The sequence below is a fragment of the Rhincodon typus genome, chromosome 5 (assembly GCF_021869965.1).
Source record: "Rhincodon typus isolate 14 chromosome 5, sRhiTyp1.1, whole genome shotgun sequence".
Classification (NCBI taxonomy): domain Eukaryota; kingdom Metazoa; phylum Chordata; class Chondrichthyes; order Orectolobiformes; family Rhincodontidae; genus Rhincodon; species Rhincodon typus.
In genome coordinates, this window is record NC_063336.1 from 103,703,979 (window position 1) to 103,731,499 (window position 27,521).

Here is a 27,521-nt window from a genome sequence, read left to right on the forward strand (position 1 = left end):
CATCCAGCCCTGCACCTTGTTGTCTCTGGTTAAATGGTTACCTGGTTCTAATGGAGGTTGATACCAACACAGGCGTTTCTGAGAGCCAGTCTTTAACAAAATTTGCTCTGGGGTCTAACCCTTAAGTTTGTACAAGACCTCTTATAAACTGAGAACCTATACCAGGGAACCTTTTACAGTTTAACTTCGGTTCTGATTTCTTATGAGAAGCAACTGGTTCAGTTACCACTGTTTTGTAGTAAAAGGCTTGGGCCCAAGCCTGATGGGCTGAAATTAGTTGAGAAAGATTCACCTAGATTGGCTCGATATTTTAGAAAATGGCTGCCTGAGTGAAATCCCAATTAAATACCTGGAAATCATGGGAATGTCTAGGGATTATCAAAGGAGCCAAGGCTACCTTGCATGTTAACAAGGAAGCAATTCACCAACTCTGCAAAGGCCTGCCAAGTGATATTTGCCTTACTGGCAAAAGTAGGGGCAGAAATCAGAAGGCTGGAAAGCAAAGGAATCATCAAACCAGTCCAGTTTGCAGAATGGGCAGCACCGGTCATATTGACTTTTGAAGCCCGACACATTGGTTTGCCGTTGTGGGCACTTTACATAAACGGTAAACAGCTTTTTGCAGCTGGATAAATACTCAATCCTCGCAGAGAGGATTTATGTGCAAAGCAGGAAGGGATCTGTCCTTCATGAAGCTGACATGAGCCATGTATTTGCAGTTACGGTCAGATGAGGATTCCTCGAAGTATGCTACAATTAATACCCACAAGGGTTTGCACCAATATACAAAACTGCTATTTGGGGTATTGTCAGCCTGTGTGATTCTTCAGCGGACGATGGAAAACATTTTACGAAGTCTGACCCAGGTCAGTATTTATCTCGTTGACGTGCTAATAATAGGAAAGACCAATAAGGAGCACTCAGAGAACTTAGACATAGTCCTTAGATGTTTCTCCCAGGCGGCCGTATGCCTTAGAAGGGAAAGATTGTGTTTTCCAACCACCCAAAGTGACCTACATGGGCTACAGAGTTGATGAGAAGGTTACGCTCGTTGGAAGTTAAAAGTGACAGTGATCATAGCTGCCCCAGCTGCCATGTCTGTATCAGAGCTTAGGTCTTTCCTTGGGCTGGTGAGTTATTACACAAAGTTCATATATAACCTGGTCTCCATGCTGGCACCTTTTGCATCAACTGTTTTATTTTAAAAAAAGAAGCTCAGCCTTGGAAATGGTCACGTATCCAAGCGATAGTTTTCAGGAAAATGAAGAAACAGCTATGATCCTAATGGCACACATTGATCCTAAGTGAGGTCTGATATTGACATGCGATGCCTCCCCACATGGCATTGGAGTAGTATTAGCTCATTAGGGCCCAGTGGAGCAGAATGCCCAGTAGCGTGTGCATCCAGAACTTTGGCTAATGAAGAACATAAATGCGCCCAGATAGAGAAGGAAGATTTGGCAGTCATATCTGGAATCGGGAAGTTCCACCAATATCTTTACAGATGTAAATTTGTAATAATAATGGAGCTCAAACTCTTGCTCGGTCAACTTACAGGATAAGGCAGTGCCACCCGTAGCTTCAAGCCAAATGCAGCAGTGAGGTCTAATACTAAGTGCGTACGATTACAAGTTGGAACACAGACCAGGAGGCTGTGTAGCAAATCTGGATGCATTGGTCCACCTGCCAGTGGCAGATACACCACTGGTGGTAATGCCACTGGAAGAGTCCGTAATGGTTTTAAATTTTCTGGACACTCTTCCAGTCACAGCTGACAATGCCAAATCTTGAATGCAGAAAAATTAGATCATGGCAAGGTTGAAATATCTGATGGTGATGGAGAAAACCTATGGACTGTCTCAACCAGAATTTAAACTTTTTTAAATCCAGAGAGGCCAGATCACCGTAGAGGACAGTATATTATGGGCAGCAAGAGTGATTATCCCAAGCAAAGGTGGCTGCCAGATACTGGCTGAATTCCATTAGAGTCATTTTAGGGGTTTCCAAAATGAAGATGTTGGCAAGAAGTTATGTCTGGTGGCCAGGATTGGATGCAGACATAGCTGTGTTGGTTATAGGAATGGCCCTGCATGAGTAAGAGGCATGGTCAACACGAGGTCAGGCTCAGAGACACACAAAGTTCAGGTAGGTGCAACGATATTGAGCAAGTTCAAGGACCGTATGAAGGCTGAAGTGGGGACAGAATGTGCTCGGCTCCTTGACAACCTTTCTAATTGTTGTGGAACCCATGGGTTCTCCGTCTCCATCAAGCGTTGAAAATACCTCGGAATCTGAGATGGACACGGCGAATGTTACTGCCTCGCACCTTTGCCACCTGAAGAAGTGAATGAATTTCTGCAGCGATGCTCTGGGGGCAGTTACTGTGCATTGAATGCCACCCGTATAGGAGGCAGAGTTGAAGGAACCTGACCCGGTTTCAAAACCCCAGGAGGAGCTATAATAAAAAGAACTGGCCTATGCCCTCAGACTAGGGGAGAGGGGGGTTTGTGGTGGGGGGAGATTGTGGTGTGAATGTAGTGATAATAATGAGGTCAGCCAGATGGACCTCCATAGAATATTAATTCCCTGATCGGGCTGTTAATCTGATCCAATCAGAGAACCCTGGCGCACAGATAAGAATAAGAGTGTCAGAGGTTCTGTTCACTCTGAGGGAGCTGCATCAGTGTCAGGGGCTCTCCATCTGTAAATAAAGGGCGACTTCTTGATGGGATTCCAGCCTCTGGAATTACTTCAGTCACCACTGTTAATATCTTAGCAGCTATATTCCTCCAAGCAACAGAACATGACCTTTATTATATCAGATGGGAGCTGTTCATCATGCCATGCCTTTTCTAGTATCGCTCTGCAATTCATGACTTCCTCAATTGAATCATTTAAATATTTTTTTAAAAAATGCAACACCGGAAATACTTTTGAGTAGAACTCGGGACTATAGACAAGTAAATATCTCCCTCCTTATTGGTTATCAATCCGACCTGTGCAACAAAAGGCCTGGTCACAGTTGAACTACTGGTTGCAGTGCCATGATGGCAGGTCTATTGGCTGTGTGCTTTGTTGAAAATATTTCCAGACAACCGGTTTTTCCAGATTTCAAATTTCCAGACTGTAATGTAACACTTTTTTAATTTACACAATTACGAAAGTCAATAAATGTCAGACACAGTAAAACTTAGACAGAAATGGAAAATTGCTGGGAAAACCCAGCAGGTCTGGCAGCATCTGTGGAGAGAAAGTAGAGTTAACATTTCAGAATCATTCTGGAAAAGGGTCACTCAACACAAAATGTTTTTGTTTCTGATTTCCAGCATTGCAGTTCCTTGGATTTATTTTTTGCGTAGTAAAAGTTAACACTGGAAATTGAGTGTGTATTCGCAGTGCAAATATGGCAATGTGATCCATCTGCATGTATGCAGTTGTATTGGTAATACCATGGAAGTCTGTATTTTCTGCCCATGTAAGCTTTGACTCAAAGTCTCTGAAGTTACAAAAATGAACGTTAAGGGATTTTGTCTTAAATTATTATTTGATACCACATTCTTCTACATGTTAAGAATGCAATTGTTTTAAAAAGTTAACCCTGTACAACTGCGCATTTTCCCTGATTTTACTTCAAAGACAGAAAGGTAAACTGAATATTCACTGATTACCAGCCAGAAACGGGTAACTCGACCAATTCGAAAAAAGATGTTGCCCTTGCATAATTTTAATACTGAATGTAATCGAAAATAAATGCTTGTTATGCTGCTGAAGTCAAATTTGCCCTGATGCAAGCTGACTTAATAACATGAAAGAGCAGAGCATTGAAGGTGGTGGCTATTCATGTGCTCATGTCTGTGCAAATACCTTTGGCTCCTTTTGCGCTAATTCTAGCAGCAGAGCTGGCTGATCTGGCAACTCTGCGATAAATTTCAACATCTCCAAAACTCTACCCCTACTCGTTGACTGACTAAATATTTAGTTTGAAAAACTCAACCTTTACATGAACATGCGCAATATTTGTTTTAGTAAAATTGCCTCATTATACTTTGAATCATTTCTGCTTTTCGTATAGGTTAACAGACCACCAGCAAAGCTTAATCTACTCACATGTCAGGTGAAAGCAAATCCAGAGGAGAAGAAATGTTTTGATCTAATATCACGTATGTTTTTAAACTTAATTGAATTACTTGTTCGTCAGGTCCAAGGAAAATATTTTCATAGGTGGAACTTGATTTAAAGGATGTTCACAAAAATAAAGCTGTGCAGAAAATTTTGGGAATTATAAATGTACATCTTTAAACTACATGTTTGAAGAGTTAAGACATTAATGTATTAATTGATTGAAGACTTTTATGCTTAAATATTAACCACATATTTTGCCAACCTAAAAGTCATGAGAACCTTGACCTTGAAACACTAGCTGATCTCCCAAAGTAATACCCACTCAAGTTTTGAAGTCTAGTAAAATATTCAGACAAAACAGGCTTGAAAATCAAAAAAGTTGAGTGAGGGGGTGGGGACAAAGATGTGGAAAGAGCAGGTGGTGGAAGCAGAAAGTGGATGAATGTGGAGATGGGAAAACACCACTGGAAGCTTAACTGGATGAGAGATGGGTATGGCAGAAAATGTTTCTTTGGAGAATGGGGTAACTTTTGAGATGATTTGTACATTAAGGTTATTAATAAAGTGCTAGTTCTTCAGAGAAGTGTCAAGTAATTTTATAATGAAGAATTTCCATAAAACTGAATTGATCCAACATTTTCTGCATCCAGTACTCATTAGAATTTGCTTTTAATCTAACTTAAATAAAGTCCATCTTTCAGAACTCAAAACTGCATATAAAACTGAATTTCTGATCTGTTACACTTCGATTCTAATAGTTTTAATTTTGAATTTGCATACATCGTTTGTCAACGTACAGATGACAGAACATACCATTTTCAAGTGGATGATGAACAGGAATGCCAAGTGTAAGTTTTAAAAATGGTGATGTAAAATGCTTAACAGCTTTTAGAAGACTTGTTTCATAACAATGGCTCTTGCAGAGGATTATTTCTTTTGTGGTAACGAATTCAGCTACCATGGGTTGGATTTTATACATTGGTGCCCCACCCTGGTTTAAAACCATTTGACTGGATCATCTGAAGCTGATTTTTGTTTTGGCTATCAACCTGAATGTGGCGGGCACTACTTCGAATTGTGTTGGGGGTAGTTTCCATTGAGGCATTTGAGAGAGAATTGGATGCTTATTTGAGCAGAAATAACGTGCAAGGAAATGGGGGTGTGGGGGATTGCGGGGAAGGGTTGGAAATTAGTAGTAGGTAATGATGCTTACTTGAGGACTCTTGCAGATATGATGGACAGAATGGTGGTGTCCTGTGCCATTACTCTTCTGTGATCCTGTGATTCAGTCAATTGGCTCAGATGGGACTTCTCCCATATGAGAGAAAGTCCTGCCTCAAGCAGGACAAATGCAATCTGAACAATTACAAACACATCAGTTCACTTATTATTATCAGTAAAATGATGGAAGGGATCATCAACAGTGCTATCAAGTAGCACTTCATAGCAAACATGCCCCCCATCTCCCACAATCACCACCACCGAAAGGCTGCCAATTGAATGTAGCCTGCATGGTAAAATAACAATGGAGCTGTTCTAGGTGATGGGCACATGTGCTGTCTGGACACCTGATTGTATGCACCCTGCCATTTTCACCTACACCACTAACCAGCTTGTTCTGGTATTGAGTTTTTGCATTATCAGTTAAAGAATGAATTTTATTGTAGTATGTACAGATTAATTTGGTCTGAAAAAACCAAGGTGGCTAGGCCCCTTTCCAATAACTTGACTGGTTGAAAGTGGGTTTAATATTCTAAAAATAATTCTTTGTGGATTGCCCAATATCAAAAGTGGAGTAAGCTACTCATTCTGTAATTTCCAGAATTGTTTCAAATTCGCCTTATTGGGACTAACTCCTTCTCTATAATCCATATTGTGGTCTGGTTCCATTTTGTACTTGCTCATAACTTTTTTCGAAAAAAGTTAACACACCATATGAGCAAGTACAATAATGGAACTGAGCGAGGATATGGGAGAACTTTCCTTCCGTGTAATTATCTTGTCCTTCCCAACTGTTTATATTCTTAAATGCAACTGTCTCTTGTATAATCAACCAAGAAGTCTCACTATTAGGGCACAGATTCTCTCATTCTAATTAATTTGAAGCTTCCTGCCTTCCCTTGACTGAGAAATTGCAAACATTTTGACCTCCCTCGAGAGGTTATACAGATAAGCCTAGCAGGCCAATCAGTTTAACATCATTGGGGAAGCTTCTAAAAATATTTATCCAGGGTAGAATTAGTAGTAACGCGGAAAAAGATTGGCTGTTTAAAAAGAATCAGCATGGATTTCTGTAGGGAAAATCATATTTAACTTGCTGAAGTAACAGAGGCTCAATGCTAACATGGTTGATGTGCTGTACCTGGACTTTCAGAAGGTGTTTGATACCATGCCAACCAACAGACTTGTGAGGAAAATTTAGGTCATGGAATAAAAGGGTTAGTAGCAATATAAATACAAGATTTACTAACAATAATGGTCAATGGATATTGCTTAAGCTGGAGGATGGTTTGTAGTGGAGTTCTGTAGGAGTCCACCAGGTCCCTTGCTTTTACTGATTGATATGAATGATCTTAGTCTAGGTGTGTAGGTGATAATTTCAATGTTTGCAGATGACATGAAACTTGGAAGAATTGTAAACAGTGAGGATTTCAGTGTAGAACTCCAAAAGGATATAGACAAGTTGGTGGAATGGGCAGATCAGTGGCAGGTGAATTTCAATGCAGAGAAGTGTGAGGTGATTCATTTTGATAGGAAGAAAATCCATGCAAAACATGGGTATAATTCTAAGGGGCTGGGGTAGAGGACAGCGGGATCTGGGTGTATATTTGCACAGACGTTGACGGTGACAGGACATATAGAGAGAGCAGCAAACATACAGTGGTCCTGTTTTATAAATAGTGATGAAGAGTACAAGAGTAAGGAAGTGATGTTGAACTTGTATAAGTCTCTAGTTAGATCTCAGCTGGAATATTGCGAACAGCTCTGGGCACCAAATCTTAGGAACAATGTGAATGCATTGGGGAGATTGCAGAAACAATATACAAGAATGGTTCTAGGAATGATAAACTTTAGCTGTGAGAATAGTTTGAAATTGGAAGTGTTCTCCTTGGAGAGAAGGCGGCTCAGAGGAGATCTGATGCTGGTTTTCACAATCATGAGTGCACTGGGTAAATAGGGAAAACTGTTCCCTCTTGTTTCTTTTGCAAGAGGGGACTCGGATTTGCAAAAGCAGCAAGGTGATACAAGGAAAACAGTTTTCACACCGAGTAGTTAGGGTATAACATGCATTAGCTGGAAATGTGGTGGAGGCAAATTCAATTGAGGACGTATTTTTATCCAAAAAGTACTTAATATAAGTACATGAGAAGAAAGGAGATCGACACTAGGTAATGCTCATTTGAAAGCCCAGTGCAGAGACAGTGGGCTAAATGGCCTCCTTCTGCATTGTGATTTGTGATTTTGGTAAGGAAGTCTTGTTTAGTTAGGCTTGTTGTTCTACAGTGGAATTGCTGTAAAGTCTCCCTGGCACATTATAAAATTAGATTAAATTGTTGCCACATATTGCCTTTGCACAGTGCTTTAAGTGGAACTTTTTTATATTGGCACCTTTAGGAGTATATTTATGGTTTAAGATGATCATAGAAGGATGGAAAAAAAGCAATCATGCAGTGCTGGTTAAATGGCAAGTATGGGCTCAACTGTTGATTCTAGCTACCACAGTCTGCTGGTGTAATGATAGTGTTCTTGGTTCAGAACTATTATTGAGCAAAGTTCAGCTGTGGGATTTTGTACATATTTTTGTGTTGATTTCTTTTCTCCCTGATTAAAGAAAATGAGTCCAATTGAGAAATTGACTTAAAGACACAAACAGTATTTTGAGTGTGTGTGAGTGAGTGTTTGTATTACTCCATTACTTTGCTCTTAATTTTGAGCAATTTTAATTTTATACATACTTTTGATAATTAACACTCATGCAATGAATTGTTAAGGATGACATAGCTGCATTTACTTTCGTGATCTAAAATTATGTATTGGAACAACAGAAAATGAAATTGGGCCTACTGATCAAATGTTTTGAAATGTATAGTTTTTTTAAATTTAATCTTCATTTATGTTTAGGCATTAGTAGCTAAACACTATAATGAAAGGTTTCCTGACTGTTATGCAATCCAGTGTTTAGCTGAACCAAGAAGACCAAAGTTTGTCTCATTTGTACTGAGTTAGCTAAGTTTAGCTCAGATAGTAGTGGTGCCGTACAATTGTCCTCAATCCCTTTGTGGTCGGAAGATGAAAACAGACAAGATTACCTAATCTTGTTTGTTACATCAGCTGCCAGTTTGGTTTGCCAGCGCAAATGGATATTGAATGAATAAAGAATCAGACTTATTATTCTGTCAGTGTAGCCTCCACAAAAAGAAAAGAGGAGTACTTTTTCACTTGAGCCATTATTTTATGCATTCAGTTGACCTGAATTTACACTGTTTTTTGACAAAATGTTGGCAAATCTAACAAAACAATGGAGATTGGCATTTTGCTGAAAGGAAGACGCAAGAGGCCATGTATATTAATCAAAGTTTTAAAGTTATAGTGCAAGCAGTTTAAAGAAATGGAGATACACAGGGTTGACAATAACAGCTCCGTGTGCTTAGATACAACAGATTGTTCGAATTTGTTAGTTTAGAAGTAGAGTGCAAGGTGACAGAAATCATAAATCTCACAATAGGTTGCTTGATCTGGAACCACCTACGCAAAAAAGCAAATAAATCTAATTGACATTATTTAAGAACAGTATGAAGAAATACAGCTCAAAAGCATCATAATATTTACCAGGTGTAATGGAAAAAAACTTTCCCTCTATTGCCCTCATGCCAAACTTGAAGGCAATATCAAATGCAACCAACAGTAAAAATCAAAGGGATTTGAGCATCATAGATAACATGAGCTGCTAAAAAGTGAGAAAAATGAGCTGTAAATCTATAAAGATGATTACCAAAAAACAGGAAAAATTAATGAAGTGATCTTGGACTGATAAAACATGTGAATATTTCTGCAGTCTGGGATCTCTAGTTCTTCAATTGAATCTTATAACACGCTGACCCAAAATATCAGAATACTTCAAAGCCCTAATTTGTCTCCTATCAAAGCATAAAATAGATACCCATGTTATAAATGGACCTGCATCAGGGGTGAAATAAGTGCAAATAAATCCTCAAAAACTCAGACTTCCTCATTGGGTTGACTTAAGTAACTAATACTAAAATTAAATCCAGTTGGACCACTTAGACATACGGTGTTTGACTCAACCGTAATATTATGCAGTGAAGATACTGACCAACATTCAGAACATAACGAAAGTTGTTAAATGTAATTGAAGATAAGTTTCTGGTGTTGACTTAGTGAGAGGTGGTTGTGTAGTGGTAATGTCACTGTAATCCAGAGCACCAGGCTAATGTCCTGCGTACATGGGTTTGAATACTATTATGGCAGATACTGAAATTTGTATTTGGTAAGGAAAATATAGAATTAAAAGAACAGCTAGCCTAATGGCAACATGAATCATTGTCAATTGTCACAAAATCCCATTCAGTTCACTAAAGTCCTTAGGGAAGGCCATCTGCCGTCCTTACCCAGTCTGGCCCACATTTGACTGCAGACAGTTCAGGATGCACAGTAAACGCAGGTCTAGCCAGTGATGCTCACATTCCATGAATGAATAAAAAAAATCTTAGCAAATATATAAAGCTGTGGAAGCTGATATAACTCCTTTTAGGGCAAATGCTGCAAATAGTCAGACTTCATGCTAATAATTCCATTAACTCTGGTTTCTCCAGAATTTGTTTTGCATAGCTAATTAACTGTTAGCAATGTTGTAACATTTACAATATCTTGGAACAGATTACATATTAATCTTTCAAAGTGTTGTTGGCATTTGAATAAAGTGATAAATATGTATCAGATGGTGTACAGCCTAATAACGCCACAATTTTTTTTTTTACTAGTCTCCAACTCTGTTCTAAGGCTTGCAAAGAACATTGTTCAAATCTTTGTAAGCAAATATGCGAGAATGCTTGATTCATCATGAACTGCATCCAAAAAGTGGGGAGAAAGGTGAAAAATGGCAAAGAAATATTAAGCACTATCCAGGAATTGGAAACTTGGGGAACTTTCAAGTGCTTGAGATTTTAGTCGCAAGTCAAAATCTGTAAAGAACACGAATACAGCTTTTTGTTGTTGAAAAAATAATCTTGTGTAGAAGTACTTCCACTTCAGTTCTGTATATCTGAAATATAACTTGCCTTCCATTCTTTAGTTGGATGTCCGTTTTGCAGAACAGTAAAGAAGAAGCTTTAAACAACGCTTTCAAGGGAGACAATAACGCAGGAGAAAACAATATTGTCCAAGAATTAACAAAAGCGATTATTGTAGAGGTGCAAAGGATGACCGGAAATGATGTTTGCTGTGATTGCGGAGCACCAGGTAATTTGCGTTAATAATTAAATGGTGATTAATATGATTGCTGTATCAAGGGAGTCAGTTCACAATCACTAATAACTCCCAGACTAATAATCTGGGGAACATGGATTCAACTTCTACCAAGGCAGATGGTAAAATTTGAATTCGATAACAAGCTGGAACTAATGAAGAGAAGCTAGCCCAATGACAGCCTACTGTCGATTTGCTGTAAAAACCCACTTGGTTGACAGATGTCTTTCGTGTAAGGAAATCTGATATCTTTACCTGGTCTAGCCTACGTGTGGCTCCAGACCTTTGGCATGTGGTTTCTTTGGCATGTGGTTGATTCTTAAATGTCCTCTGGCCAATTAGGAATGGACATCAAATAGCCAGCGACACCCACATCACATGAACAAAAAAAAAATCTTTGATTTAATTCCATGTTTGGATAACTGCATTATAAGCTAATGACTTTATTAATACTATAGGGCAGATGATTTTAAAAATAATGGTCTAATTAGCATTTTGCATGAAAACGAATGCCTCCAGATATCTATGTACAAAACGCTTCATGTATCATGCAGAAGATAGGATAAATGCACACAACATTCAATGCAAAAATTTGAAATTTCTCAAGTTTCATTTTGAACTTTTGGGAGCATGTGATTTCCACATATTTCTTGGAACGTAGCTGAGGTTTATAAAACCGTGAGGGGGATAGATAAGATTAATAGCAAGGATCTTTCCCCTAGGGCGGGGGAAGTTCAAAATCAGGGGGCATATTTTTAAGGTGAAAAGAGAATATGTTTTAAAAAGGACATGCGGGGCAACATTTTCACAGTGGTTCGTGTGAGGAATGAACTGCCAGGGGAAGTGGTGAATGGAGGTATAGTTACAACATTTAAAAAACATTTGGACAGGTACATAAATGGGAAGGGTTTGGAAGGATATGGGCCAAATGCAGTCAAGTGGGACCAGTTTAGTTTGGGAACATGGTTGGTTTGGATTAGTTGGACTGAAAAGTCTGTTTCCATGCTGGATGACTCTAATTTCTATATTCTATTCAACTGCATTTGGCACTTGCCTGAAGTTCGTATGCTTCCTTGTTTAAGTTGATTAAAGCTAATGCCGTCCTGTTGTTATATCTTTTGCTCTGTGATAGAGAATTAGAGTCCTTTCAGAACTCATGAAATCTTGTCTTGTATCTATTGTAATTTCTGAAGTATCAGCATTTATTTTTCCATATCACAAACAGACCTTGGGCAACCAGTGCTAAAGACATTGATAAATTTTTAGCTACATTGTACAGTAATTATATCTTGCCAAATGGAAGTTTAAGGGTCACTGTTATTACCTGTACCTGAGTATCTTTCAATGAGATTCTTGGTAATAATATTTGTGAAACTTCCAAATGGAGAGACCTTTATTAAGCATTCCAGTTTAAATTTTACTTTTTTTTTGAAGTCCTACCTTAGGACATTGTTTGTCTTAGAAATCAAGTACCTTCAGGGGTTTAGATTTTCAAAGGAGCAATGGACTAGCCATAATTACTGCTGTTTGCTCATCTTGTCTGAGGTGATTGTACCTAGATAACTGAAGGAAATTATTGACAGTCACCAGAACCAGAAAGCATGTTTATTGCTAAGACGCATTTCTGTATGAATGGATAAGATAAGTTCTTGGTTCGGATTCACTTATAGGCCAAGGTCAATTGACTTCCCAACAGTAGCTGATTAAGTTTAAACATGAACAGTGCTAATATATGCAAGGTACTGGAGGGCAACCAGTAGCTGTCAAACAGTCCCTTTGTATAAATCATTGTCTTCAGAAAAAGAAGTGAATTTTCTGTTTTTGGAGGGGGGTGGGTGGTAAGGGGGAAAGAGTATTCTGGTTAACTGTATTCCTGGGTTCTTGAGAGCTCAGGTTGTTCATACTTTGAAGAACAATTATCTAGAATTGCAATAATGTGCGGTGTAATTTTTTAATGTAAATTCATTTAAAAAAATTTCACTGTAAATGAAACGTACAAAAATAGGATTTTAAGCATTTACTAGCAGGTGTTTTTGTGCTTGGGAGTACAGTAAGCCATTCAATACGATCATGACTGATCAAACACTTTTATTCACCCCATCCCATTAACTCTGTAGCGCACTGGTAATCCGAAATCTATCAATCTCTATCTTAAACATGCTCAAAAGACTGAGTTTCCACAGCCCTATTTAGTAATGAATTCCAAATGTTCACAACCATCTGAGTTTAAAAAAAATTCTCCTTATCTTGAATGTAGATGGTATTCCCTCTTATTTTTAAATTTTGCCGATTGATGCTAGTCTCCTAACCAGGGGAAATATCTTGCGTGCATCTAACCTGTCTATCCCTTTCCGTATTTTGTAAATTTCAATGGGATCACCTCTCATTCTTTGAAACTGTAGAGAGTACAAAAGCAGTTTGCCTGGATATAAATTTTGTGTAGGGAGGTTTGAAAAGAATCAACTGGAATTGTGAGACCATTGGATAAGAGTGAAGTGAGTATGTAATAAAGCTGTAATTTCCCCCAAGATTATTCTTCTTTACCCTCCCCCAAAAAAAATATATTTATTGATGAAAGGGGCTCAGATACTTGGCTAAGGGATGGAAAGTGAGAGAAAAGGTAAGTTAGTGGGATCTCAGCCTGGAAGATTTTATTATCTATACTAGTTACTTGACAGACATCAAATGAATGATTCAGAATGTGAAACTAAAGGCATGAAAAACTGAGGAAAATGTTCTATGGTTGCAAAATAAGATGGAGCAGATTTCCTGAAAATATGCTGTTCCTTTGTGATATGATCCAAACTCTTAGCATTGTTTTCATATGTATACTGATGATGTCTAGCTCTACCTCATCGTCACTAACTTTCTTGTCTCCTCCATTTTTGCTAAATTATCAGCTTGCTTAACTGATGTTCAGCACTGGATAAACAGAAATTTCTTTTGATTTAAATTTTGGGAAGACTAAAGCCATTGTTTTCAGTTCCTGTTCTAAACCTTTGATCTCTAAATACAGACTCCATCCTCCTCTCTGGCAAAAGTCTAAGATTGAACCAGTCTGTTCACAAAGTTTTGTGTTTGATGTGAAATCAAACTTATACCATCTCGAATCATACAACTTGTGACATCTGTGACATCACCCAACTGCCTTAGATCATCACTGCTGAATCTGTTATTCATGCCTCATTGCCCCTAGACTTCATTCCAATACACTGCGGCTGGCCTTCCATATTCTACCCACTGTAAATTTGAGAACATCCAATGCTCTTCATCTTAATCCATGCCATGTGCCTTTCCCCTATCACACCTGATGCTTGCTGCCTTTACATGCCTCCCGTTAAGCTGTCAATTTTAAAATTCTCATCCTTGTTGTCAAATCTTTTAAATGCCTTGCTACTTCCTAACTCTGTAATCTCCTCCAGCCCCACAACCTTCTGAAATATCGGCACTCCCCTACACTTGCTGGGTCAAAAACCTGAAATTTCCTTCCTATAATAGCACTGTGGCTGTGTCTGCACCACAAGGTCTATAAGAATTCAAAGAGACAACTCACTACCACCTTTTAAAGGCAGGTTTAGAGATGGGCTGGAAATGCTGGCTTAGCCAGTGATAACCATGTCTTGTAAACAAATATAAGAAAAGGCAAATAGGAATTGAATTTAAAAACAGGAAGTGCAATTAATAGTGTACATTAATTGGATAATGGTCAAGTATTTCTGATTGCTGTGGAAAGGAAAAAGTACAGAAACAATATAGTAGAATTTTGCCTGGAAAAAAGTTATTGACAACATTCCCTCAATGAATATGGTGATTAAGGCAGAGTGGACTTGCACAAGAAGCTGATCCCCTTTGATACATGCACACATGACCACAAAAATCTTAAAGGGACCAGGCACTGCAAGTAAAGGGCCACGCATGGCAAAGAGAAATTAGAGTGAAAAGAAAGATCATTAAAAAGTAGAGGGAGAGGAAACATCAGTGGCATAAAATAGACACTTTGTTTGTAGAACTGGCTCGGGGAAAATGGCCCACATAGCGTGTTTCATTAGTTCCATGATTGTCAGAATGCTTTATTTCATGAACATTGTATTATTGTTACGTAGCATCCAGAGAAAAGAAATAGTAAGCTTGATTGCTTAATTACCGATATTTACACAATTATAAATTAAAAAGGTTTAAGGGAACCTTCAGCAGAAACCAGCCTTCAGACATGAAGTTAAACATTGGAAATATAACATGACAAAACATTGTCATAAAATTGTCAGAAACGAAAATTGTTGAACTTTCTGTAGAAAAGTTATAGAATGTTAGACTAAATCTACTATTTTGAAAAATAATTACTGTATGACCAGTCTTGATGCAGTTGCATTTAAAAGCTATCTTGGAAATCATGTTTTTAAAGTTGTATGATTGTCAAGTTACTTTTATATATCCCCTGTAAATATAACAATAAGGTAAAGTTGCCATAGTCCTACCTGACTAAAGGGCTGCTAGCTCATTAGATAGAAAAGACTAGCGATAGGTTAACCTAAGGGTCACCACTCCTTTCAGGTGAGAAGAGAGGTCAAGTCCTTCATAGTAACCTGAGCCAGTGTGAGAATTGAACCCACACTGTTGGCATCACTCTGCATCGCAAACCAGTCGTCTTAGCCTACTGAGCCAACTGACTCCCATATTTGAATTTGAAAAAGTGATATCCAACAAATATGAGAGGGGAGGTAGGTAGAGTTCAGTCATGATACACTTGTATCATGAGACGGAGGGCATGGTTGATTTACTTGCTAATAATTCTATTTTCTTCGCAATAGCAAAGTATTAGTAGTTCATTATTTTTGATGCCATGTGTTCAGGGAGTATTGGTGGCTAGAACACATTGCTTTGAGATGTGCAATATAATCTTTAATATTGCCAGGCGGATTATATTATCCTAAGGAAGGCACCTCGAACAGTGGCTTATCTCCTTAATATTCACAGAATCACAGCATTATTATGGTGTAGGAGGAGGCCATTCATCCCATCGTCTACACTGTCTAGAGTATCTAGTTCAGTTGTTATTTTAGTACCAACTGCCTGCCTTTTCCCCATATCTCTGCACACCATTATTATCCAATAAACCGTCCAATGCCTCTTGAATACCTCAGTTGAACCAGTGTCCATCACATTTCCAGTGCATTCCTAAAAATTCGCTATGTGAAAAAGTTTGTTTTACATCATCCCTGTTTCATTTGCACATCACTTTAAATGTATGAGCTCTCGTCCTGTTTCTTTTACAAATGGAAACAGCTTTACCCTTTCTGCTGTATCCAGCCCACTGCTGGTTTTGAAAACTTCAATCAGATCTCCTCTCAGCATCTTTTGTCCAGGGAGAATTGTCCCAACTTATCCAACCTCATAGCTGAACTTTCTCATACCTGAGAATATTGGGTATTCGAGCTTTATTTACTGCTCTTTCCACTTGTTCTGACACCTCCAATGATCTGAGTATATATACACCCAGATCCTTCTGCACCTGCATTCTTTTTTAAAATTGCACCCTCTATTTTGTGTTGTGATTGTTATTCTGACCAACATACATCATTTCAGATCGTGCCATGACTTGAACTCAGTATCTGGCATGAGGTGCCAGATATCTCAGTGGGAACTAAATCTGTTTCTGTTTGCGTCTTGCAAAAGCACCTAATCATTTACATTGAAAATCAGTTTGTTAGTTCAAATCAGCAGTGTCAAATTGACTAGGGCATGAAATCTGCTAAAGGTTTCTGTTTTATTGTAAAGGATTGCTTAAGATTATACCAATAGTGTTTGTGCCATTCTGAAATTGACTAGTGCATTTTATTTAACAGACCCAACATGGCTATCTACTAATCTGGGAATTCTAACCTGCATTGAATGCTCTGGAATTCATAGAGAGCTGGGAGTTCACTATTCTAGAATACAGTCCCTTACGTTAGATGTATTAGGGACATCAGAACTCTTGGTAAGTATCTCTTCAATTACTATTTTTGCTTTAATTCAATTTTTGCAGCAAATTGGAGGAATAGTCAACACAGTTTGCTATTCACATAAATAAAAATGAAGAATTGTGAATCCTGGAAATCTGAAACAAAAAGAGATGGAGAAACTCAGATTTAACGCTGAGTTTCTCCCAGCATGTTGTGTTTTGTTGCTGTTCAGTATCTTTTGTAAGTTACTTGTAGTATAAAGTGGCAATAACTTAAAAACCGAAGACTGATCTCCAACTGATCTATCAACTGTATGGTGTGGAAAGATAAGATAGAAAAAGAAGTAAAACTATATCAGTAGGCATATCAAAGGTTACACACTGTAAAACCAAAAGGGAATTGAAACTGGTAAATAATTTAATTATCAAAGTGGGCTCATTTCACATTTTTATATTAAAAGATATTTTGTGGAAGAACTGTGCCTGAGGAACATGGATTAGAAGCGGGTAAAAAGACCAAAAAAGATTAAGCTCCTACTTCTGATCTTTTTATGTAGGCAAGGTGAGGTGCGGGTGGCCAGCAAACAACTCCCAAGAGGGTGGGTTGATTACTAAAATATTTTTAGCAATCTGTGTCTTCATTTTTACTCAGTTTCGACCTTTCAATACATTTAAGTCCAGCATCCCTGGACATCAGTTTTTCTAACAGGTGAAAAGGATTGTGAAGGTCTGGATTCCTGATGTAAATGCCATTATTCCACTGCTTATATGCCTGAAAGGGCAGAAATTTTTACTTCAAACTCAAACCAAACTGCCAAATGATCCCACCCTGAGATCATTTGATCTTCCCCTCCTTCCACATGATGTCAAAATTACATTATTAACCCCCAGCCCAGCTATTCCTCTGGCATTCTAATTTGCCAAAGGGCTGTATACAGAATTAAAGGTCATCTTGATATCAACATGAACTGCATACTGAAATGATATTCTTACCTTGTCTGTGGCATTATGTTAAATATCAAACTTGACAGTTGACCAGTCTACCAGAGATTAAGCCACTTTGTTCTTAAGTAAGGGGCATTAATCTTCTGATAATAATTTGAACAAATGCTTTACCCGCAACAAGAAGAGTATGCTGCAATAGTTACCAAACTCATTGTTGTTTCCTCTGTTCTTGTAGATTAGCAAGATAAATTCATGAAACCAATCCTTTGGATAACTTTCTGAATTTTTCTATCCAGCAAAGAAGTGTTGTAGATAGTTAATCACTACATCCACATCAACAGTCTTTTGGTATTTCACTTCTACAAGCCTACTGAATTTGATCTTGTGACAGCCTGTGATGACATTAAAGCCGCAAGTGGACTTTTCAAAACCACTCTTTGGCTAATTACAAAACAATTTAAGTAGATCATAAAGTTGGTCTTCCACCAATATACTAGCTTCCCCCCCCCCCCCCCCCGCAATATGTGTATAAATAACCACCGCATTAATTTAGTGAGAGGGATCCGAGCTTTAAGGAACCATTGTGACGGTGAAGCATAGATTAACATTATAGATTTGTAGAAATTGCTGGAAAAGCTCAGCAGGTCTGGTAGCAACATTAACGCTGATTTCTCTGCACAGATGCTGCCAGACCAGCTGAGCTTTCCCAGCAATTTGTTTATGTTTCTGATTTACAGTATCCACAGTTCTTTCTGTTTCTGTTACGGATTTGTATCTTGGTACAGATAATCAAGATTCCCCATTCTGTTCTGAATCCATCTGATGCATTGCTCATTGCGGCTCCCCAGAGTATAACCATCTAACCTGTCTAGCAAGCAAAATACAAACACTATTTCATCGAAAGGCGAAGTACTACACCAAGGTCATTCCCAAATGCACATTTGAAGGCATGCTCCTGAATGACTTCTGTTAGGTGATGCGGAATAATGTCAGTAGATGATTAATTAATGGGAAAGGCTCCAGAAATCTGAAGTGGAAAGAGACTTGGGAGTCCTAGTTCAGGATTCTTTTAAGGTTAACATGCAGGTTCAGATGGTGGTTTGGAAGACAAATGCAGTGTTGACATTCATTTCAAGAGGGCTAGAAAACAAGAACAGCAATGTACTGCTAAAGCTACATAAGGCTTTGGTCAGACCATGTTTGAAATACTGTGAGCAGTTTAAACCCCTCATCTAAGAAAAGTTGTGCTGGCATTGGAGGGAATCCAGAGGAGATCTGCAAGAATGATTCCGGGGATGAAGGGTTTCTCATGTGAGGGGCAGTTGAGGACTCTGAGTCTGTACACGATGGAGTTCAGAAGGATGAGTGGGATTTGACTGAAACTTACATTTATTGATACTGAGGGGCCTGGATAAAGTAGATATGATCAAATGTTGGAGCAGACTCCAGGGCTGAATGGCCTAATTCTGCTCCTATATCTTACGGTCTTTAGTCTAATTCATCAACTAATTGGACTAAATATTTCACAGTCAACTTGTCATGCTTGGTTGTTGAAGGCTATTATTCATCAATGCTAAAGGATGCACGGTTCTTTTAAATCTTTGGGCTTGTCTGTGTAATAAAGTGAGTACTAACTGCTTCAAGTTTGGTAAGAATTTCCTCTTTAGGATACATAGTTAAACTTGATTCTGAAGTGGCCTAGCTGGGCACTCATTCTTTGTAGAGGTTTTCATACAAATACAACCTTTATCACAAATTCAGGAAGGTATGCCACCCACATCAACTATAGTTGGGAAATAAAAGCCAGCATCATTGGTGATGCCCACATATCAAGGAAACACTATTACTTTTTGATCTAACGTGCAAATCATCCACCCTCAGTTCCACCTAAAAGGTATTACTGATGCTCTAAGTTTATGTGACAGGTTCACAAATGGCTTTTTTTATGGGCTTAGCCTGATGGAAATTATCAGTACATTTTGGAATTAAATATTATGGTCCATTCAATAATACATTTTGAGATTAAATCTTGCAAACCATTCAGCAACTTTATTATATAATAGATTGGCTAAATGCATTAAGGCCTAATGGGAGAATTGTTATTTTTGACAGCTAGCCAAGAACATTGGCAATGCAGCATTGAATGAGATCATGGAAGCTAGTTTGCCTTTCGATGAAATTGCCAAACCTAATCCCAACAGTGACATGTAAGTACACACAATTAATTTTGCAGTTTATGAGAAAAGGCAAAGTACATCTGATTCTACAAAATCAACAAGATTTTCAGTTTGTTCTTTATCAAGAGTGCATTATTATTGTAGTTTGTGTTTTGCTTTCTTTATTCCCCCTCAAATTGGCTAACTCTAAGTAATGGATATGGAAAACTCAAGTCTATTTTATTTGAGAATGATTTTCTCTATCATTCATTTACCGTATTTGCATCTTTTAATGCCTTTCATGAAATTGGGATCTTGTTATAAATATGTTTTTCACTTAAAATGAATTTTGCATGCATGCAGGAGCTTACAGTTTGGATGGTGAAGGGAGCATTGCACATCGAGCTTTACTTCACGCTTTACTTAATAAGTTAAAAATTGAGTAGTACTTGATATTGCTCCTTTTTGTATTAAATAAATGAGCCAAGAATTTTTTGTGTGATTACAGGTGGTATCAAATTCCGAATTAAATTTGAGGATCATTTAAAACTGGCGTTTTCAAGTAGAATTTCAGTAAAATTTTAACTACTTGAGTTTTGCAGTTTAAACATTGAATCAAAGTACTTGTACAATTTGGTATTCTAATTTTGTAAAATTTTTGACTAATTATTAAAATTGTCTCCATGTTAAATGTACCATTGTTTTGAGATTCTGGATTTTTTAGACAATTGTCATTAATGAGCTTTACATTCATGCTTTGTGCTTTGCATTTTGATTAGTTTCCAAATTATCTTCTCCTGATAAGAATTGTTTGTTTTTACATGTTTTGTGTTCTTTTTTTAAATAGATTGGGGTGGCACGGTGGCTCAGTGGTTAGCACTGCTGCCTCACAGGTTCGATTCCACCCTCGGGCGACTGTCTGTGTGGTGTTTGCACGTTCTCCCTGTGTCTGCATGGGTTTCTTCCGGGTGCTCCAGTTTCCTCCCACAGTCCAAAGCTGTGCAGGCTAGGCGGATTGGCCTTGCTCAATTGCCCGTAGTGTTCAGGGGTGTGTAGATTAGGTGGGTTATATGGGGATGGGTCTGAGTGGGATGCTCTGATGGTCGGTGTGGACTTGTTGGGCCGAAGGGCCTGTTTCCACACTGTCGGGTTTCTGTGATTCTATAATTAAACGTTTTTTTTTTGCATCACTTTATCTTTAACTCCTAAAGTTAGATTTTGTTTCTAAAAAGCTTTTTGGAATAAAAATAGTTCCTCTCTCTTTTGCTTGCACATGAAGTCTGTGAAGCACTATATCTATTGTTTTAGCACTGTTGTGGCCTCGTGTGTCTGCATTATTTATTGCTCCACCTTCAGTGACTGTTTGTTTCACTGCGTGGGTCTTAAACTCTAAAATTCCATTCCTAATCCTCTTTGTCTTTCTGTCGCTCTCCTTGTAAGTGACTGCATTAAAATCTACCTTTTCAACCAAGCTTTTGGTCATCTGTTCTAACATTTCTATGAAACACTTTGTTCAAGGCACTAAATGAATGCACGATATTAGTGTAACATACTTTGCATGGCCCAAATAATTACTCTCAATTTATTTATTTAAGGAGTGCCTTTTAGTTACTGTGCAAATGAAGATGAGTCCAATTTTGAATACTTGGATTATATGGGAACTTTATTTGACAGGTTAAATACCGAATAAATCTATCTCACACTTATTGTCAATGATATTAAACAAGGCTAAGATGTGGGGAATTTTTTTTTTACAGGGTTGCGCGGAAGGACTACATTACTGCTAAGTATATAGAACGAAAATTTTCAAGGAAGAAGTGTATCGACAATGCAGCCAAACTTAGCTGTCTATGTGATGCAATCAAGTCAAGAGACATTTTCGCTTTAATTCAGGTGTATGCTGATGGTGTAGATCTCACTGACCCAATTCCTTTGGCAAATGGACATGTAAGTCTAATTTTAAAATATCATTACTATTTGAAGAAAGTTGAAAATAGAGGGCATGTTTGCTTGATTTGAGAAATTTGAATTTGTTAAGAGAAAAAAATATAGAATCATGTATTGACGAATACTAAGGAAAGAGATTCCCAACTCAGTATGGAGAGGTGCCAGTTTAAAAACAACACTTCAGAGTCAATTTTAAGCTAATTTCTGATACCATAGGACTTGTCCCTAAGTTGGTTGATGTTTGCACACCCTAATCTGGATGGAAAATTAAATGAGAGGAGTACATGTGGGAAGTCCAGTTTGCCAAACCCAACAACAGCCAGCTGAAAATTACCACTTCCTCCATTTCGTATTCCTTTCTGAACAGTTCCCATTGATTGTGATATTTGAGCAACTTGATTGTAAGTATGACATACTTTGCAAATAGCAAGGCCTATTACAGATTTGAGGTAGATTTTATTTTTCATTCTAAACTAGGTTTTTTGATTGAGAATGATGTGACTATCTTGTTTACCCTACATGAATATTTTTAAAAATGGCTGTCCAGATTTGAAGACTGCTCCAAAGTGTCTAAAAATGATAAGTATCAGCAGTTAGAATGTAAATAAGCAGTACTTTTTTTTTCCAATCATACCCATTTGGGGTCACCCATGATACTTAATGAGAATCTCAGCATGTGGGAATTTCAAGCATAAACCATGCTGCTTTTTAGCTGATAACAAATTCAGGAATGCTGTCTGCATTTGCTATAATCAATCAATAATTCTTGAAACTTGAAACTTTGGCTCTCAAAGATATGCTTTGTTACATGTAACTAGTCAGAATTTGCACTCACTTCCTTAATGAGTACTTAAACAGGAACTGATAATTACTGACAAATAAGTCTCAGTGTTAGTTCTGTGGGTCAGTTATCAATAAGCTGCAGTCTGATCTATCAAAAGATAGTTAATTTTTGGCAAATCAGCTGCTGAACTATTTATATTGCACAAAAATAGGTTCGTGCTCGTGTAAAGCTAGTGATTTTCTAAAAGTCATTATTGCATGCACAGTAAAATACATTGCTATATTTTCTTAGTTGACTATCGGTGATGCAAATTCAAAGATTAACCAGTGTTTCACAGCTCTTCAAAAGCTCATTTGAAATTTATCCTACATATTTAAATACTTTGACATTGATTTTCATCTCTCTGTATACTTCTAGGAACAAGGAGAAACTGCGCTACATCTTGCTGTAAGATTGGTGGACAGAACATCACTTCATGTAGTTGACTTTTTAGTACAAAACAGGTCAGCAATTCATAATGATATTGTGTTTATTAAAAAAGTCTTGCTGTTTATAAGCAAGTAGCTATGATGAGGCTATTTTGATAGTATAGTCATTTGGGTCTATGGTCTGCAGAAAATTCATCCTATAACTTATTGGTTACTGTAATCCTGACTTGTGGGTGCACGAGCAGTTGGTAGTCACAATCTTACTCAACGATTTGTATCTTTAACTAGCATGTCCTATCTGAGAATTTCTAAGAAATTGATGACAACTTACCAACTAGATGAGGACAGGTGTTGTGAACTGGAAAGGATGAAATGAATAATAACGAAATGTTTGTCTCAAATTAACAAATTCTTGTAACCTAATCCTATAAAATTATAATCTTGTTGATATTGCAGGCATTCTTTTAGATGTTTATTTTTCATTGGTTGCACTTTCCTTTTAGCAATGTAAACAAGTGTTGCATGTAGTTCAAATGCTTGAATGTCATCTTTTGAAATGTAATCCTGTATACGAATTGTCAATGTTTGGTCCAACAGTGGGAATCTTGACAAACAGACAACCAAAGGCAGTACAGCATTGCATTACTGCTGTCTAAATGATAATGTGGAATGTCTTAAGTTGCTTTTGAGGGGCAAAGCTTCCATTGAAATAGGTATGTTAATTTAAAATCACGTCTGCTTTATTATTGAAAAATCTCATCTATGATGACTAGAGCATGTTTTGAAGTCCATATGTAAAAACCAAAGGTGTAGCAGATACACAGAAGGTTATTTCAGGATTTGAAAGGAGTAGGGTAACTGGTTTAGATATACACTATTCTCAGAATTAGAAAATAAAACTAGGCCAATGAAAATCAAGAGTAGACCAAAATCTCTCAAATACTCAAATACTTAACATTAAATGTGACACGTTGGGCTCAATCTAACCATATACAGTTTTACATGTGGCTCAATGACTACTTGCAACAAACAGTTTCTAAATGGTTATTCTCTTTTGTGTTAAGTTTTCATTTGTTATGAATTTCTATTAATATTATTTGGTCTGTAATTCATTGAATAAACACCACAATAGACTTCAAATGAATAACTAATGTTATGAAGAAAGAGTTGATACTATTTAAGCTTTTTAACTGGTCTAGAGGAATTTAATGGTGGCCTTAAAAATTATGGAAGGTTGTGCAATACAAGTATGTTCCCATTAATTGATAACAAATTACATAGATTGAGGATTTATCACTAGAAGAATGAAGGGGAACTTTTTTAGCCAGTTATTAGAGCACAGAATTCATCATCATAAGGAAGGGAAGACTGTGAAAGGTGAAGGGAGGGCAGAGAACTGAGTCTGATGGAGACCTCTTCACTTGAGGTGACACAGGCATAATGGCCAGATTGTCTTGCTTTTTCAGTGATTGCTATAAACACCTATAAAAACCTCATCATTCTGAAACCAATTTTAAAACATAAGTCTAACATTTACACATTTGTAGTTGCATTCCTCCCCAAAACACTCCTCAATAACGTGTGTGTCTACCTCATTCCTGTTTTTTGTTATATTTGATTTGTTTACAAGAATGTTACACTGAGATATCCAAATTTAGGAGCTAAAAATGTAAAGTGGGCACTTTGCTCAATTCCACATCAGTTTTTGAAACCATAAAGAGATCAAGTTAATGCAAAATCCAAATGCAAGAATATTTTGTTAAAAGCTCATCCTAACCAGTACACAAGATATAAACACAGAATGCTGGAGAAATTCAATAGGTTTACAGCATCTGTAGAGAGAAAGACTTAATGTGTTGAGTCTAGTGTGACACTTTCTTTTTTTTAAAAATAACATTAGAACATAAGATATATCTGGGTTGGACACACAGTGAAATGCTGCGAAAGCATATTCACTTTAGAAACCCTGATCTGAACTAAATATAGCGTAATTACATTGAAACAAATTAGAGAATACTGAATATAAAAGATAATGAAGACATGTTTGTGCAGTTCTCTTTAGTAAATGAAATTGATGTCCTTAATCTAAATTTCAGTTGATCATGCTTGGCTTCCAACTTTACCTTGCAGGATTTTCCAAATGTAAAAGTAATCTAGGGGATTGGTTAGCTCTGTTGGCTGAGTTCCTGCTTTGTGAAACATAGTATTGCCAACAGTAAAAGTTCAATACCTGCAATGGCTGAGGTTCCCATGAAGGACTCTCCTTTTCAACCTCTTCCCTCACCTGAGGTGTGGTGCCCCTCAGGTTAAACCATAAGCTGTCCCTATCTGAGAGAGCAGCCCTATGGTCCTTTGGGACTGTGGTGACTTTACCTTTACTTTTACTTTCCAAATCTAAAACTAAAGTTCTTTTTAATTGTAACGGAAGCTTTGAAAACTGAATTATGTCTGTAGTCTAAGAAAGTATTATATTTAATCAAAAAAAAATTTAACAGATTGCGGTTTTATTTTCAGCCAATGAAGGAGGGGAAACTCCACTTGACATAGCCAAACGCTTAAAACACACTCAGTGTGAAGAGGTGGTACGTCTCTACATACAGTTTTTTTTAAAAGATGAATAATAAGATCTACACTTGCATTTATATGTTTTTAAGTGGTGATTCTGTATTTTTTAGCTTATACAGTCATTATCAGGCAAGTTTAATGCTCATGTCCATGTGGAATATGAATGGAGATTGCATCATGAAGATTTAGATGAAAGTGATGATGATATTGAAGACAAGGTAGGAATGTAACATACAGTCAACAATGCTACTAATATAATTTTTTTGCAAGTTTGGACATCTTCAATCTCATTTGTCACCTTAGAAAATAATAATTGATCAATTATGTTGAGTCCTGATTTTCTAGTTCATTCAATTCATGAATCTGCTCACTATATTTCACTGTGATATCTACTGATTTTAAGAAATGAGATGGTATTTGCCAAGATCCGGAGCTTGAGTGTAGGGATCTAGTAAATCAGGTTTGTAATAACTGCTTGAGATTTTTAGATGTGTGCTCTGAGTTTACCTTTAATTGTCTTTTCTTGTACTTCATTATTATTTCACTCTTCTACATTTGCTTCAAGTCCATCCTTTGGCATTATTGTACTTTCATTTTGACATCATTTAATTTATGTAATTTGCTATTACAGTACCTTTTCAAATTGTTTAATTTGTGTTAATACATGATGAGCAATTTAATTTTTGCATAATTGGATTTCTTGCCTGGCAAGTGGCAAATATTCAAGAAGGGAGGGAGGCAGAAAATAGAAAATTAAAAGTTATTTAGCTTGACTTCTGTAATGGGGAATGTGTTAGAATCAATCATTAAACAAGTTATAGTTATGTACTCGGAACAATTCAAGATAGTCCGGAAGAGTCAGCATGTTTTTGTCAAATAGAAGTCTTGTTTAACCAATTTACTAGAGCATTTGAAGGATTAACGCCTGCTGTGGATAAAGGGGAGCTTGTAGATGTACTGTACCTGGATTTCCAGAAGGCATCTGGTAAGCTGCCACATCATAGATTATTGCACTTTTGGACTTTTTTTTTTTAATTCATTCACAGGATATAGACATTACTGGCTGGGCCATCACAGCCCTTGAGTAGATGGTGGTGAGTTGCTTTCTTAAACCACTGAGGTCCATTTAGTGTAGGTAGATCAACAATGCCGTTAGGGAGGGGATTCTGGGATTTTGACCCAACAACATTGAGGTAATGGTGAATTATTTCAAAGGCTGAATGGTGAGAAACTTGGAGAAAAACTTGAGTTGGTGGTGATCCCATTGTATCTGCTGCCCTTGTCCTTTCAGATGGAAATGGTCATTGGTTTAAAAGGTGCTGTCTGAGGAAATTTGGCTAGTTAATACAGTGCATCTTGGAGATAGTACATGCTGCTGCTGCAGAGCATTGGTGATGGAGGGAATGAATGCTTATGGATGCAGTGTTAATCAAGCGGTCTGCATCATCCTGAATAGTTTCAAGCTTCTTGAGTGTTGTTGGAGCTGCACTCATCTGGACAAGTGGGAAGATTTCATCCCTCTCCTAATTTGTGCCTTCTAGGTGGTGGATAGGCTTCAGTCAGCAGGTGAGTTACTTGCTGCAAGATCTTTAGTCTGTAGCTTCCTTGTGTAGCACATTACTTTTCTGATTAGTCCAGTTCAGTTTGTGGTCAGTGGTATCCCTGAGGATGTTGACAGTGGGGTATTCAGTGATGGTGATGCATTAAATGTCAAGGGGCAATGGTTAGATTCTCTCAATGGAGATGGTTGTTACCTGGCACATGTGGCATGAATATCATTTGCCATTTGCAGCCTAAACCTGGATATTGTGCAGGTCTTGCTGCATTAGGTAAGTAGATCAGAGGTATGGTGGCTAATTTCAGAGATTACACCAAGATAGGTAGGAATTTATGTTGCGAACAAGACATAAGTAGGTTGCAGACAGGTGTGTGTGAACAAAAAACTGGCAGATGGAGTATAATGTAGGAAAACGTGAAGTCATTCAGTTTGCTGGAAGGATGAAAAGGCAGAGTATTTAAACAAAGAATGATTGCAGAATTCCAAGGTGAAGCGGAATTTAGGAGTTCTAGTGCATGAGTCATAAAATGTTATTGTGCAGGTGAAGCATGTAATCAAGAAAGTTCATAGGATGCTATTTTCTTTTAAC

At 37.5% G+C, this 27,521-nt stretch overlaps 1 protein-coding gene across 1 annotated transcript in view; it reads left to right on the forward strand.

Moving 5' to 3' along the window:
* asap2a (ArfGAP with SH3 domain, ankyrin repeat and PH domain 2a) overlaps positions 1-27,521 on the forward strand; it is a 131,702-nt gene that overhangs the window by 78,700 nt on the left and 25,481 nt on the right. Inside the window, exons 11-20 of the mRNA XM_048597109.1 lie at positions 4,073-4,160; positions 4,922-4,970; positions 10,436-10,602; positions 16,452-16,585; positions 19,607-19,701; positions 21,408-21,597; positions 22,799-22,884; positions 23,407-23,522; positions 25,324-25,391; positions 25,485-25,592. Coding sequence (XP_048453066.1) covers positions 4,073-4,160; positions 4,922-4,970; positions 10,436-10,602; positions 16,452-16,585; positions 19,607-19,701; positions 21,408-21,597; positions 22,799-22,884; positions 23,407-23,522; positions 25,324-25,391; positions 25,485-25,592 — 1,101 coding nt within the window. The remainder of the gene's footprint in view (positions 1-4,072; positions 4,161-4,921; positions 4,971-10,435; positions 10,603-16,451; positions 16,586-19,606; positions 19,702-21,407; positions 21,598-22,798; positions 22,885-23,406; positions 23,523-25,323; positions 25,392-25,484; positions 25,593-27,521) is intronic.